Source organism: Acinonyx jubatus, chromosome A1, assembly GCF_027475565.1.
Source record: "Acinonyx jubatus isolate Ajub_Pintada_27869175 chromosome A1, VMU_Ajub_asm_v1.0, whole genome shotgun sequence".
Taxonomy (NCBI): domain Eukaryota; kingdom Metazoa; phylum Chordata; class Mammalia; order Carnivora; family Felidae; genus Acinonyx; species Acinonyx jubatus.
In genome coordinates this window covers 194,166,121-194,182,043 of record NC_069380.1, presented here as the reverse complement: position 1 = coordinate 194,182,043, position 15,923 = coordinate 194,166,121, and the positions used below count along the sequence as shown (strand labels likewise).

Sequence of the window (15,923 nt, the reverse complement as noted above, 5' to 3'; positions counted from 1 at the left end):
CTCTCCTGGGCCTGGGGCAGCCTGGGCCTTGTGAAAGGCAGGCCTGTCGTGCCAGTAGGGGCGCGATGGGGCTGGGACACAGCTGATGGCACCTTCTACAGCCTTGCTGCCAAGGGAGGGGCATCTGGGCCGTGCACAGCCACCTGCCAGGGCATTCAGGAGCCACTCCGCCCCAGGTAGCTTCACCTGGGCATAGCTCCAAGAGACTTTGCAGATCTCTGTTTGATAAGGGGCCGCTTGAAGGCAACGGGGAGGGGGAAGGAGATGACTGAGTAAGATAACACCCACCCCAGGAGACTTACTGCCTCAGTTTCCTTATCTGCTAAAGACGTCTTTCTACAGAATCTTCCAGCACCCAAGCCCCTGGTTTCTGTGCTGTTTGTAGTCCATCGTAGGTATTTATTTCCAGTGCTGGGCAGGCTGCAATCCATGTACAATAGGCATCTTATCTGATGAGAGTGGGAACAGTAGCGGGGTGGGGTGGGGTCTGGAGAGGGGAATTCTTAGGAAAAAGTCAGTCAGTAAGAGCACAAAATCATAAAACGTAATAATGAAGCCACATGACATGTACATTATTTCCAGTCTTCTGCTATAGAGCTGAACCCACTTAGGGTTCTCCCAGCTCATCTCCTGTATAGGCCACACCCACTGTACCAGGGCTCCTGTTTCCAGACTGGGGATTCATTCAGTTGGATCAAGAATTTCTAGTAACAAACAGGTTTGAGAAGAAGCAGAGCTGACCCCAAGTACACAGGCAACCCAGCCAGCAGGAGTTGAAGTGTGGATGCCCGAGGGGGTCCTCCCTTCAGCTCTGGGGCACCGTGGGCATCAGTGAACACTGATGTTACGGGAGGAGATTGACAGTGTTAATGAACCTGGCCGGCTGGTGAGAAGAGCTCCATCCAGTCACTGGTAGCTGGTCACCCTTCCTGGTTAGCTGGGTGTGGCTTGGCCTCATAGCCCAGTTTGGAATTCTAGAACCCATTTTGCTCTCTGGGCTGGAGAACTCACTCTCACCAGACCTGATGACCTCCCATTGGGTCGCCTTTACATTAAACCTTAAGTGGAGAGCTGTATGGCCAGAACTTGGGCGCCAGTGAAAAGGGCTGAACATCCCTGAGTTGTGCTTGGCAGGTCTGGGGCCAGACGCTTCCACGTGGAAAAGGCCTTGAGTGTTTTTGTCAGAGAGCCTTTCAATGGCCTGGTTTATCTACTCTCAGGGTGTTTGTTCCTTTAGGCTGGGCCCAGAACCCTTCCATTTTCAACTTACTCTTAGTGGAGCTTAGCTTTGTGTCTGTGGCTCCCGTGTCTTATTTCAGAGGATGCTGTAAGGATTTCTGTGTGGACTAAGATCAATTACTCGTCTTACTGTTCTCCTAGAAGTCTCCTTAGGAGTTTTGTACTAATTTGGAAGACAGTGGGAAGATTAGATTTTTTTTTTTTTTAATGTAAGAGAGATGAATTAGTCATAACTTTTTCATTGATAGGTGACAGAAACTCCAGCTGGCATGTAATCTGAAAAGGAACTTACTCATATAACTGCAGAGTACAGAGAATAGACTGGCTTCAGGCACAGCTGGATCCAAGTGTTTAAATTATTTTATCAGGACTCTCTGTCTCTCTCTGCTTCTTGGTCTGCATTCCTTACCCCGGCTTCCTTTTCAGGCAGGCTCTCTTCCCAGGTGGTGGCAAAGATGGCTGCCAGTCGCTCCAGAATTAAATTTAATCAGCTAAGCCCCTCTGTCTAAACGAGCCGGCGAATTCTTGGGTGTTCACTCTGATCCACCTCTGAACCAATTGAAGCAGTTGTTGTGGTCACTGGATGAAGCATTTTAATTAGCTAGACCGTGCTTACCTGGACTGTCTGGGTGGCAGGGAGGGGCGGCTTCCCCAAGAAAAAATCAGGAGGCCGCCACCATTAAGAAGGGGGGGTGGGTGGGAGGCCAGCCACATCAGAGGTGGGAGGGGAAGAAAACGTGTGCAATGAAATGGCTTTGCAGGAACTTTATGAATACCAACCTTACGTCCTTCGTAGAAGGTGAGGATGGGCCCAGAGTTCTAGATCTAGACCAGGCCAGTTCTGATTCATGAGTAGTGGCCACTAAGGCTCCATTCTGAGTAGGCGTGGGGCTCAGCAGGAAATATAGTTGTGTTCAGTTAGTGGTGTCCACCATGGTGAGGAAGGCAGGAAAGGTGACCTCACTGCTGGGTACCTGCCACCGTAGCAGCTCTCGTGGCTGGGCTGGGCATTCCCGATTGCAATTTAAAAGAGAAAACTTGCCTCAGACCGTCAAAGACAGCTTATTATCAGTGGAGGAGGCTCTGAGCTGGTAGTAGGGTGCCAGCCTAAGTACCATGTCGTACTTAGAGCATCCAAGATGGTGGTCAACAGGTCTGTCAGGCCTGGGTAGGGGCTCTGCTCCCCACCATCCCAGGCAGGCCTTGGAGACAGCCAGTGTAGTCTGGCTGTCAGAGCGAGGGTGTTCCTCCAGCAGAAACCATGAGTGATGATAACACTGGGATCCAGGAGCTGGTGGAGGTGGAAGGAACACAGGGTTGGAAGAGCCAGTTGGTTTAACCAGTAGGTTTAAGGACTGAGGGGATGGGTAAGAAGACAAGTTCAAGCATTGATCCTCTGAGAGCCCCTATTTTTCCATCAGTTAAGTGGAGATGCTGACCACTGACCACTCCTGCATTTGGGAAGGTGTCCATGAGAGCGTAGCTGTGAATGTCACTTGAAAGTCAACTGTAGGTGCTGTATCTCTGACTACCATTCATGGGGTGTCTGATGCATGCTAGGCTCCCAACCTATGTTACTTTATCTTTGTAAGAACCCTGTGAGGTAGGATGCTTTTTACTATCCCCATTTCTTCAAGAGAAACTGAAGTGGCCAAAGTTATGTCCTGACCTCAAAGAATTAGCATTAATAGCAAAGCCAGGGCCCCGACCTTTGTCTAAGCCTCTTTCCATTTCAAGACAGTATTTCTCGCTCCGCCATTGGGTCCCCTTCGGTAAATTCATTAATTCATTTATTTATTAGTTAAATGCCGAGTTTTACCTAGATAGTTCCTGAAAGCCTATGTGGGTTTCAGAGACTAGATTAGTACAGAATTGCATCAAATGCTTGATTGAGCAAGAGGGGTCATAAAGTCTGTCTGTTTGATGTTCTCTTTAATAGGAGGGGCAGTGGGAACTGAGAGGGGAGGTGACATAGCGAAGTGCACACATGGTAAAGGACACATAGTGAATGTGGACAGACCCAGAACCCGAGCTCTGTCACTGCTGCCTCCCTCTTTCCCCCTTCCTGCTTCCTTCTGCTCAGTAACTCCGAGAATGTGCTCTGGGCCAGGGACGAAGCTCGACGATTTGCTGATTGTAGTCAGGAAAGTGGAGTCACCAATTTTTCCTGAAGATGCATTCTTTCTTAAGCAGGGAATCGATTTCCAACAAGATACACAGGCTTCCAATGAAGCCACTTATGTGAATCTGTACAAAACACCATTAATCCACTGCTAGGGCCATTTATCTCCCTGGCTTAGGGCAGCCACAGCCTTTTCAGATGAGGGGTGTGATGCTGCTGAGGGAATGGGTACAGAGGGCTCAGCGACCGGAGGGGCATCCCCCGGCAGGGGTGTGAACGGACCAATAGTGGAGACCAGAGGGGGCCATATGCACGAGACGTCCTTTGTGTGGCCCCACACCTGTTCCTGTGCAGCCGTGAACCTGCCACATGACTTGGATCTTTCTCAGATCTTGTCTGAAGCTCCACCTTCCTATCTGTAAATGGGAATAAATGGTCTTGAATGTTCCTTCTCACTTTCAGAAGTAAAAAAACACAGGCTTTGCAGGGAACAAAGAGACTTGGCTTGGAATCTCAGCTTCGCCTTTCTGGGACCCTGGGTACTGTGGGTGGAGCTGTGTCTTCCAAAAGATGATGTTTGAATCCTAACCCTCTAGTACCTCAAGAATGTGACCTGATTTGGAGATAGGGTCTTTACAGAGGTCATCTAGTTCAAGTGAGGTCATTAGCATGGACCCTAATCCAACATGGCTGGTGTCCTTATCAAAAGGGGAAATGTGGACACAGAGACAGGCACCCACAGAGGGAGGGAGCCGGTGGGAAGACATACAGGGAGAAGGTCGTTCACAAGCCAACAAGAGTGGCCTCAGAAGGGGCCGTCCCTGCCGACACCTTGAGCTCAGCCTTCCAGCCTCCAGAGCTGGAAGAGAAAACATTTCTGTTGGTTAAGCCACCCAGCCAACGACACCTGGGTGGCTCAGTCAGTGAAGCGTCCCACTCTTGGTTTCTGCTTGGGTCATGGTTTGTGAGATTGGACTCTGTGCTGACGGCACTGAACCTGCTTGGGATTCTCTCTTTCTCCCCCCCACCCCCCTGTCTCTGCCCCTCCCCTGCTTGCTCTGGCTCTCTCAAAAAGGAATAAATAAACTTAAAAAAAAAAATGAAGCCACCCAGCCTGTGGCGCTTGGTTACAGCAGCCCTGGGCAACTAATGAGAGTGACTCCCTCTCTGAGTTTCCTGATTAGTAACGGGACAATGACATCTGCCCTGGAGGGTTATTTTAGGAATCTGATGAGAGGATGTGCATAAGGTACTTAGTGCAGCCCTCGGCGTTTGGTAAGCGCTCAGTAATAGCAGTGGCTGTAGTCAGTCCTGTGCTGTGACCTCCCAGCTCTGCTAGGGGGGCCCGCAGAAGATGGCTGGTAAGGAACAAGGAGGCCTCAAGTCAGACCTTTCCAAGAGAACTGGGTCACCCAAGGCACCCCTTCCAAAAGCCTCTCCAAATACGGAGAGGGCCAGAGAAATCACTATTAACGCAGTGCTTAATGGTTTTTAGCTAGAGAGTGGCCTTGGCCCTAATTGCCAAGGCCGCGAAGCTGAGGTTTCTTTATTTTTGTGTCCTGGGTATACTTAGGGTATGCCGAGCTGCTGTGGCTAATCGATAAGTGCAGCAGTCACTGCCATTTTATGGGTGTTTTGTAAAGGAGGTGGCATGGTTTTGATGGGAAGGACACTCCCTGGATGACCCTGAGCAAATCTACTATCCTCTTTGGGCCTCAGTTTCCATATCTGCAAAGTGAAGGAGGTAGGCCAGCCGGCCAGGAGTCCTTACGCTGCGTTCGTGAAGGCCTAGAAGTATGAATTTCTTGCACGCACACACGTTGCTCAGACATATTTAATGGGTAACCTAAAAGCTGTCCATAGCTTTCGTCTGGTTCGTGAAGGGGCCTCTGACTCCCAGATTGTCCACAGTGACTGTCCTGGACAGCCTCTCAGGGCGGCTGGTTCCTCGCCAGTCTGGGTTTCTAGGCCTCAAGAAGCAAGTCCTACAGATGTGGCTTCTCTGAGTTACAGGGATGAGAGGGATCCGGGACATAGAGAGAACTCCCCAAGGGAGCTCATCACTGAGGGCTTTGCCGGCCAATGAGACCCCAGGGGCAGTGAGACATTAGCCGTTCAGCACGTTCAGCACTCACGTGTCTCTGCTTTGGCCCTCCCTCCCACTCCACAGGCCCTCCGTGTGCCCGCCCTGCCTGCCTGAGTAGTACCTCCCAGCCCCTCCACCTGCCCCTGTCCTGGATGCCACATCCGCCTGCTTCCCTGCTGGCCCCACCCCCATCACGCTTGGAGTAAAACCCAAATCCCTTCCAATCCCCACCTGATCCGGCCTCCACCTGCCTCTCTGAAGGCATCTTCCCCCATCCCCCCCGTCACTCCCCGAGCTGCCGCCTCACCAACCTTTGGTCGGTGCCTCGTGCTCTAGGCCTGGCCCGCACTTGGGTCTTTGCCTTGCTGCCCCTCCGCCTGGAACGTTCTTCCCCACGTCTTCCACTGCCTGACTTCTCCAAGTCTCAACTCGGATGTCGGCTCTCCCAGGAAGCCTTTCCTGACCCCCCACTAACAGAGACTTCTCCTCCCTCTCTTATCCTCCGTCAGTGCACCTGGCCTGTTTCCTTCGTGGCACTAACCCAGCCTATAATCAAACATGCATGTGTTTTCTTCCCCGCGAAGATGTCAACTTGTGAAGGAATCAACTGAGGCCTCCATGTCCCGGCGCCTGGCTCATAGTAGCGTTTAATAAATGTGGGAACGCACTCACTAGCGTGGCTAAAATTAAAATGACTGTGACAACACCCAGTGCCGGGGAGGGTGTGGAATAGTCGGCGCTCTCAGCACAGCTGATAAGCATGTACTGTGGCACGGCAATTTGGGAGAACAATTTTGTCGTTTTATCAAGTCACATCCATTTATGACCCAGCAATTTCACTCCGAAATGTTTACCCAGGGGAACTAAAAACGTACGTCCGCGCAAAGGCTTGTGCACACATATTGCAGACGTGTTCGCGGTAGCCAGGGACTGGAAACAAACGGATCATCTATCTAGAACAGGCAAGGCTGCCGCATCCGCACAGTCTGACGGGACACAGAGGAGAAGGAAGCTGCCAGAGGAGGCTGAGAGTCCGCCTGAGTGTTCCCTGTGGCCAGGGCAGCTGAGCGTGATGACCAGAAGTAGTAGGGTGTTGGGCGGGGCCTGGAATGATCCTGGGGCGGGGGGGGGGGGGGGGGGGGATGTCCCTGGAGACAGAGGCTCGCAGGGCACCGTGGTCCCTAGTCTGAGCAGGGGACCAGCCACTTGAGAGAACCTGGCCCTGGTGCTGCCTGTGGATACAGGCTTCTTGCAAAACGCCAATTAAGACATTTGACCCAAATTCGGATAAAAGCCTTTTTCCTGTGTCAAGTTGAGCTAATAATATACATTTGTTCATAATTTATGAGGCTTAGTAAGTGGGAACAATTAAGGAAAAGGCCTGTGCAAAACCTATTTCTTTTAAGTGTCACATAGGCGTTTTTTTGTTCTCTAAGGCAGCTCCACCCTCTCTGCCCACCATGAGACACTGTTGTCATTGTTATTATTATTATTTCTTTTTCTTTTTTTAAATTACAAAGATTTTTTAAATGTTTATCGTTTTTGAGAGAAAGAGCGAGAGTGGGGAGGGGCAGAGAGAGAGGGAGACACAGAATCCGAAGCAGGTTGCAGGCTCCGAGCTGTCAGCACAGAGCCCGATGCGGGGTTCGAACCCACGAGCCACAAGATCATGACCTGAGCAGAAGTCGGACACTTAACTGACTAAGCCAGTCAGCGCCCCTGTTCGTTCGTTCGTTCGTTCGTTCGTTCCTTCCTTCCTTCCTTCCTTCCTTCCTTCCTATTTATTTTTTTTTAATGTTTATTTATTTTTGAGAGAGAGACAGACAGAGACAGAGACAGAGCTCGAGAGGGGAAGGGCCAGAGAGAGAGGGAGACACAGAATCTGAAGCAGGCTCCAGGCTCTGAGCTGTCAGCACAGAGCCCGATGCAGGGCGCCAACTCATGAACCGCGAGATCAAGACTTGAGCCGAAGTTGAACGCTTAACCGGCTGAGCCACCCAGGCGCCCCATATTATTATTCTTACTTGCTATTATTACTGTTAGCTACCATTTATTGAGCCCCTCCTGAGCCAGGCCAGAATATCACCTTACTTCACCTTAACTGTATGAGGCAGGAGGTGTCCCATTCTATAGGTAAGACAGTTGAGTTTCAGAGGGAAAAAGAGAACTTGCCCCAGGTTTCACAGCTGGTGAGTGGGGATTATGACTCGGGTCTGCCGGACCCCAAGGCCTGTGCTGTGCTCTTTCTGTCCACCTCCCAGCTTGGGCCGTCTCTCTGTCCTTCTACTGGTAGTTGTTAAATGTGGGAGCCAGGTGAGAAAGCCCTCACCTTCTGATTCAGTGAGTCTGGGGTTAGGCCTGAGAATCTGCATTATTTCCAACATGGTCCCAGGTGGTGTCGACACTGCCGGTCCTGGGACCACACGTTGAGAAACGCTGGTTCAGTCAGTGCTGTCGCCACAGTCCTCCCTGCCTCCCTTCTACCCCACCCACCACTGTCAGGTGGCTTTTAGCCTTGGAGACCTTTTCCGGTATATTTGCATATGCACTATTTTACGGAAAGAATTGCGTCGTTCGATTTTTCTCTTTATGGGCTAATATTCGACCCGCTATATGATTTAGTTTTCATGATTTAGTTTCAGTTTTAGATTTTTAGTTTCTGTGATTTAGTTTTCATTTCTATTTAACGTGTCTTGGAGAGCGTGTAGGTCTGCCTCGTTCTTTTCAACAGTTCCATGCTACAGGTGGTGATAGTTTTGTTTCCCTGCTGTGCACGGATGAGCAGTCTCCCACATCTTAGACATGACACACATCCACCTGTAAAATCCCTGAGACTGTGGCTGAGTATTTCTCCAGAATATTGTAATCACTCAATAATGCCAGCCATTATTACTGCTGTTTTTTGTTTCATTATTAATATTGCATCCCAGAAACCCCTTTCAGCTGGGGACAGTAATGCAAATGAGTCTCTGTTTGCAGCTTCTAATGAAGTTTTGCACACAACGGTTTTGGTAAGAGGAGGGAGGTGCTATGGGAAAGAGGCGTTGAGGGATGTGTAGGAGTGCAAAGGAGGAGGGGAGAGAGCAGCGGGCAGGATTTGTATTGCCAGGGCCTGGCTTGGTTCCTGGTACTTTCAACAGCTGCAAGAGTGTCGGGGCCTACCTTCACATTTGTTGGTCTCATAGCAAAATCAGGCCTTGGCCAAGGGCTGCCCGAGGCCCAGGCTGGCAGCACCATGGGCAAGAGGGTCTGTGCTTGGACCCAGCTCTGACTCGCTTCCTTCCTTCCTGTCTCCTCAGGGTGGGGGGTCCGGGGAGGAGCAACTCTGCGCTGACTTTCCCGAGCTTGACCTCTCCCAGCTGGACGCCAGCGACTTTGACTCAGCCACCTGCTTCGGGGAGCTGCAGTGGTGCCCGGAGAGCTCCGAGACTGAACCCAGCCAGTACAGCCCCGACGACTCAGAGCTTTTCCAGGTACGTTCTCCGAGCCTCGCGGTGACTCCCTCTACTCCTGAAGGCCTGGCTCTGCCCTGCACCACCTTCTTTTGCACTTGGTTGTGCAAAGAAGTCTCATCTCCCACCAAAGCTCTTGGGACCCTGCCTCTCGTCCTGGATCTGCCCTTGATCTTGGGCAGTTCTCATCCCCTTGCTGAGCCTGTTATCACCTCTGGACGGTGAGGGCTGGGAAGAGCCGCTCTTGCTGTGCCGCCCAGTCAGAAATGAGCCGCTCTGTGGGCCTGGGTGGTTTCAAGACCTCCCTTTCCTATAGTATCTCACTGAATTCTCATCCCTACCCTGTGAGGCAGGTGTGATTCTGAACCCATTTTATAGATGAGGAAACTGAGGCTTGGGGAAGTTAAGTCACATGCCTAGGGCGATTTACCTAGTCAGAAGCTAAGCTACATGCAAACCCAGTCTGCCTGCCTCCCGAGCCAGGGCTTGATAACCACGGCGATGCCATAATGGAGGTGACTCACATGTATTGAACAACTGCTCTGAGGCAGGACTGTCCCTGTTGTGTGTTAACTCATTTAATTCTCCTAACAACTCTTAGACCAGGTACAGTTATCTTCATTTTCCAATTGGAGCCTAGAGACTTCTTTAAAAAAAAGAGGCGGGGCGCCTGGGTGGCTCAGTCTGTTGAGCATCCATCCAACTTCAGTTCCGGTCATGATCTCGCAGTTCATGGTTCAAGCCCCGCGTTGGGCTCTGTGCTGACAGCTCAGAGCCTAGAGCCTGCTTCAAGTTCTGTGTGTGTGTGTCTCCCTCTCTGTGTCCCTTCCCCATTCATGCTCTATCTCTCTCTCTCTGTCTCTCAAAAATAAATTTTAAAAGTTTAAAAAAAAAAAAAGAGGCAGTGCTGAGAATTGCTGTGCATTTCAATGCCTCTCACCTTGTGTGCTCTGTGTCCAGTCTTGGGGGCACATGATGGGTGACATTTCCTTTAAGAAGCCCTCTCATATGGAATAATAATGATGTCTGGGATTTGCATCAAAATAAAACGAGTTCTATTTGTTCGCATGCATTTGCGTGTGTAGGTGTGTGGCCTGGAGGGTAATATGTGAAATAAGATTGACCGTGTTGTTGGGGCGCCTGGGTGGCTCAGTCGGTTAATTATCGACTCTTAGTTTTGGCTCAGGGCATGATCTCGCAGTTCAAGAGTTTGAGCCCCGCATTGGGCTCTGCGCTGACAGTGTGGAGCCTGCTTGGGATTCTCTGTCTCCCTCTTTCTCAGTGCCTCCCCTGTTCGTGCTCTCTCTCTCTCTCTCTCAAAATACATACGTACATACATAATTAATAACGTTGACCACGTTGAAGTGGAGTGATGGGGACATCCAGATTTATTATTCTTTCCTTGAAATATGCTCCCCTATAAAGACTTGGGGGAGAGGCTCTAGCTCCCCATGCCTGTCTGGCGATGTAATAATAATAACAACAATAATGTGCTGGGTGTCAAATGCCATGCTGACGTGTCACGAGCACCATCTCATAGACTCCTGACGTGTTGTAGCTTTCTTTCTAGAAATGGAAACTCCTGTGCATCAGGCACTGTGCTATGTACAGTGTAGAGAGAAAACTGATCCCAGATCAGTTAACACAGAAATTGTGGTCATTGTGACATGGGCATGAAAGGAATGAGCCAGGTGTGAGAAAAGGATCTGAAGACTGGCTGGTCAGGAAAAGCCTCTCTGTGTGCATGAAATGGTCTTGGATGCAAGTGAGCCTGATGTGGCCCCAGGGCTCCCAGCCCAGCAAGGAAGCCAGAAAACCCTCACAGACATATAGGGCTCTGGCCAAATTCTGCCCACCCAGCCCCTCTCCCTGTCATGGTCTGCACACCCCGCCCGCTCTCCCAGTCCCAGGCCAGTTGCACCCACTGCCCACCGGTGCGTCCCTATGGGTGTGATTCTGTGATCAGCACCTGACCCCCCTGCCACACACACGTCATAAATCCCATGACCGTGGGGGCCACGATGGCACCGTGCATTTCTAGCACGCTGCACAGAGCCTGGCACTTTCTCAGGGCTTAATAAATGCCGATCAGATGAGTAATTCCTTCAATGCCAGCTCTCATGTCGCCCCCTCGGTGAGTTACTTCCTCTCCTGGGCTCCCATCTTGTGTGCGCCTGTGCGGGCACATGTATGCTAGTGTCTCTATGTGTCCTTTAGACTCTGAGCTCCTTGAGGACAAACAGCATCTGATTAGTCTCTGGGGCCCTCGTGCATTGTAAGGACTCGATCACGTGTGTTGAATGAAGGAACCGATTGTGATACTTTCTTCCCTGCCAAGGGCCGGGCGTGGCCCATTCCAAAAACCTCAAGCTGGCATCGTGGGTTCTCCATCGGCCACAAGCTCAGTTTTCTCATTTGACCAGTGGGAATCCTAGAGCCCTGCTCCTGTGTCAGAGTTGTGTTTCCCCAGTCAAATGGCACCATTTCTATGGAAATAGACTAGGAATGTGGGGGACAAGCCACTTTAACAGTGTTAACGGCAGGGGGTGGGATGGGGGGGCAGAGATGGTGTCTTCCATTTTTCTGTGTTCCCAGAGTCCTAGGGCCAGGGCCATAACCATCACTAATTAATTTTGGAGGAAGCAAGCATTTGGTTGCTTTATCAGTTTGCTGCGTGGTCTTGGGCCCTGAGGCTGGGCCTTGGTTTCCCCATGCAAGGAATAAAGAAGGGATGTGGATTCCATCAGTAATTCTTCATCTGCTGGAGAGAGGGTCACCAGGTCCTTTTAGGCTCTGGTGAAATATATGGGCCTACTGCTGGACAAAAAGGCGGAGAAACTGATACCCTGGGTTTTCTGCACCCTAGTCGAGCCCCCTGGACGGGGGGGTGGGGGATTTTTGAGTGTTCTGTGGCCCTTGTGACAGAAATCCTGTTCTGTGTCATTCCTTCCAGGCCCTCCTGGGCCTTCAAAGTGAAGCACTTTCCCCTCAGATTTCTTGAAGACTCCTTTTCCTCTAGCTTGAGAGCTGCTCAGGAAGGCTGGGGTGGGGCTGAGTCTATTAATATCCTTTCCTCCGCTGATTAACTCTCCATTAATTTGCACTCTACTTCCAAGCGGAGTGGGGAGAGCCTGGCCAATGGGCCCGGGAAGAGGAGAGGGTGGCACGGCCCCCGGTGATGTATTACCCTTAGCACTGATGGATGCTGCGGGCAGAACGGCCTTTCCCCGAGCTGGAGCGGCCCAGGAAGGGCTGAGGAGAGGGAGGAGGCCTTTTGTCACTCATTTTGATTTGAAGCCTGTTGGGTGCTTCTTGAGGTCTTTGCCATGTTGTATTCATTTTTGTGTGGTGCCTGGCACGTAGTGAGTCCTTGACCACCCCCACCCCCCCACCCCCCCGCCCCTGCTCTGACTTGCTGTGTGACCTTGACAAGTCTGTTTCCTGGATTTTCATTCCCCGCCTGCCCCCTCAAAATGAATGGCGAATAGGTTTCCTCATGAGGAAATGGGGAATGGTAGTCATTGCCTAGAGGGCTGTGTTAAGAAAGATTTTGGTGTGGAAGGAATGAAGGCCACAATTGGTTAGTGATATGGGGGGAGGCAGGGCATGTGGGCCGCATGTTTAACATTTCTGGTCATCACTACAGGAGCCCTGAGGGATCCAGCTCTGATATTTGTGATAGTTCATAGTATCTCTGGACATTTGGCCGTTGTCCCTGTGAGAAAGGGAACTCTCGCTCCATCCAGTGCCGATGACATCATTTCTGAATAACTTCCTTCTTAGAGTCTCTCCTTTGAGACGAAGATCTGAGTCTCGCCCTGTGGCCAGAAGTCATTGTTTGGTGCATTCATTCTTCTCCTCCGTAGATCTGCCTGGAAGCCACCTGCCCCAGGCGCTGAGCTAGGCCTGGGAGCACCCTAGGGAGCATTTCTAGCACTGCTTCCCAGCACGGCCTTCCTAAGCAGACAGTTAGGGTGGGAGTGGGGGCAGGAATCATGTCTTCCCATTTTGCAGGAAAAACCACAAGGCTTAGAAGAGAGAAGCTGTTTGGCCACAATCACCCTATGGTGGCAGAGCCCCAGGTGGTCAGCCCCAAGAGTGGTCATTGGGTCCCCGGTTGCAAGGTCTGAACTCCCTGCTGGGCTAGACAGATCACTCTGGGAATACGGGGGGCTCTGGCCTGAGGGTGGTGGCAGCGGGTGGGGGGTGTGGGGAGCAGTCGAGTGAGCCCCATCACATTCTCGAGCCAGAGTCCACAGGCCTGGATCTGCCCTTGTGTGTCATTTCCCCCACCCCCACACACACTCCCCAGGGCCTGGGTCAGGCCCAGTGAAAACCTCCTTTTGACCTTTCTTTTATTTTAGCTCTGTTCCAAAAATTACAAATGCGTTTGTTCTCTCCTCCCTGTGTCCCCCCTTCGAGTTACTCAGCTGCTGCTCCAGTTGCAAGGGCTGGAACAGATTTAGTGCAGCCAAAGGGCCGTCACGAGATGCATGTTTCAGATGCACTTCCTGAAGAAAGGATAAACAGCCTGACCTGGGATGGGAACGAGTGCTGGCAGGGACATCATGTGACAGAATGTGCCTCCTGCCAGGACAGGCCCAGCAACCAGGGTTTACTAAACGAGCGAGGTGCCTCGCTCACCTAGAAGCAGTGTGATGGCCACACGCCAGGGCCTCTGGGCACGGGGGCTGCTGGGTTGGTGTCTGCGGGTGGTCTGGGAGCATCCATGCTGACCCGTGTCATTACAGATCTTAGCCATCAGAAAAGCAAGAGTCTTGGCTCATGTATGTCATGGTGGAAGTCCTGCCTCTGTCCCGGATCTGCTATTTGACCCTGGACACCTTGTTCAACCTCCACGATCCTCAGTTTCCCCAATTGCAAAATGGAGATTAGAGTAGCGCTCCCCTGGTAGAGGTTATTATAAGGTTTACCTGAGGCAATGTTCACAAAGCCTTTCTGTTCCTCGCTCTTGCCTAAGCACCCACAGCTGGTAAGTGTGGGATCTGGGATTCAACCCCAGCTCCAGAGCCCAAGCTCCTGATCACTCTTGAACGGTGAGCAAGGCCTGGAAACCCTCTGGGCAATCGTAGTGGTTTTCTCATTGCGGTGGTTGTCATTGTCATGGCCAACCCTGAAGCTTCCAGCGTATACGCTGCCTGCCTGGGCCCCAGAGTCAGAGGGGCTGGGACGCTGTGGTGGATGCTGTTCTCAGAGGCAGACAGACCAGCTTCAGGGGCTGGGGGCTGCGTCCCAGGAGTTGGATGCGGGAGGCCGTGGTGTAGAGCTGCTGTCCTTGGTAAAGGGGCCAGGTGTCTCAGGTGGACAGCCCTGTGCCCAAGGTTGCACACTGATGAGCAGCAGAGTTAGGAGCGGGGCTCCCAGGGCAAGGCTCCTTCCAGCATCACCTGCTGCCTGCTCGCAAACTTCTGTGATTCCTGGAGTCGATAACATATTTCTTTGGCATCTGCTATCCCGGCAACGCTGAGCCATCTGATGACTGGGGAAGGATGGGAGGGGATTGGCAGGGGGGTGACGGTGCTGCGTGTGCGGAGCCCAAGGCATTGGCTCACTGTGTCCCTCTCTGCTCCGCCCGTGCTCCTCACTTCAGATAATCGACAGCGAGAATGAAGCTCTCCTGGCAGCACTCACCAAGACCCTGGACGACATCCCCGAAGACGACGTGGGTCTGGCCGCCTTCCCGGCCCTGGACGGTGGAGACGCACCATCCTGTACTTCAGCTTCGCCTGCCCCCTCATCTGCACCCCCCAGTCCCAGCCCCTCCCTGGAGAGGCCCCAGGCCCCAGCGCCTGAGGTGGACGAGCTCTCACTGGTGAGAACCTGCTTCTAACTGAAGTGATGGCCGTGGCCTGGGATATGGCGTGTGGTTGCAGGGGTGGTGGGTGCAGGGGAACCAGCTCCCGATCCGGCAGGGGTGTCCGTGCATCTCGGACAACAGGGGTGCCCAGCGGGCAGCCTAGACGGGGCCTCACCTTTCCCACCTGTACGGCTGGCCTAACCATGGAGGCTCCACTTGCACCCCGTAGGTCCTTTGGCATTTTATGGATTGGCCTCCGTGATTAGTCAGCTCTTGAAATTACGTGTGAAAACGTTTTCCTTAAGGTTATACCTGCATACACAGTAAAAATTCAAGCAGGAGATGTGGAGAGTTAAAAGCAAAACCTCCTTACCCATCTCACAACTGCATTCTCCTTTCCTGGAGGTAACCATGGTTACCTATCCGTTTGGTGACTTTCCTCTTCCACCTTTTTTTTTTTTTTTTTTTTTTTTTACTACAAAAGGGAGCCTACGTTATATGCTGCTCTGCACCTTTTCTCAGGGAACTGGGTGTCTTGAAAACTCAGATGAGCACAGGTGGCTCTGCTCCATACTTTTTGTTAGCTACCTAATGTTCTTTTGTGAGGATGTGCCACTGCTTACTTTACTCGTCCCCAAGTTGGTGGAAACTGACATAGTTCCAGCTCTTACTGTTAATACTGCTTCCGTCAGTGCCCCGGACAGGCCTTTGCCACGTCCAAGTGGATGAATTTCTAGAAATGGAATCTCTGGGTCTACAGCTACCTGAGTTTTCAGTTTAGATAGATATTTCCAGATGGCCCTCCATACAGTTTGGACCGGTTGACGCCCCCCCTCCCCCCCCGCCAGCAAAAGTTAAATGCCGTCTGTGTGAGTATACGGGGAATGTGGGAATGTGCACATGAAATTGCAGTTTTCCGGGGAGAAGGTCTCAGCTTTTATCACCTTCTCGAAGGAGTCCAGACCTCACAAGTTACTGAAAGCAGGTGTCCCTAACTCAGGCTGAGATTTCATGGGGTGTGTGAAGCCCAGCTATGCTCACCTATCTTGGGCTCCTCACCTTGGCGCTGAGGTTCCTGGGCCTGACAAGGCTCAGGTGGAAAATCAGAGCCTGTTGAGCTGGGGAGGGTCTTAGGTCGTCGACAGTTTGAGTAGAAAGGCCCGTAGTGACCGTCAAGTACAACTATGGGGAAACTGAGGCCCAGAG

The 15,923-nt window shown here is 51.8% G+C and overlaps 1 protein-coding gene across 2 annotated transcripts in view; it reads left to right on the top strand.

The window, feature by feature from the left end:
* Positions 1-15,923, top strand: part of PPARGC1B (PPARG coactivator 1 beta) — a 109,128-nt gene that overhangs the window by 69,589 nt on the left and 23,616 nt on the right. For both annotated transcript variants that reach the window (XM_027076992.2, XM_027076996.2), the window contains exons 2-3: positions 8,747-8,920; positions 14,511-14,732. In XM_027076992.2, coding sequence (XP_026932793.1) covers positions 8,747-8,920; positions 14,511-14,732 — 396 coding nt within the window. The remainder of the gene's footprint in view (positions 1-8,746; positions 8,921-14,510; positions 14,733-15,923) is intronic.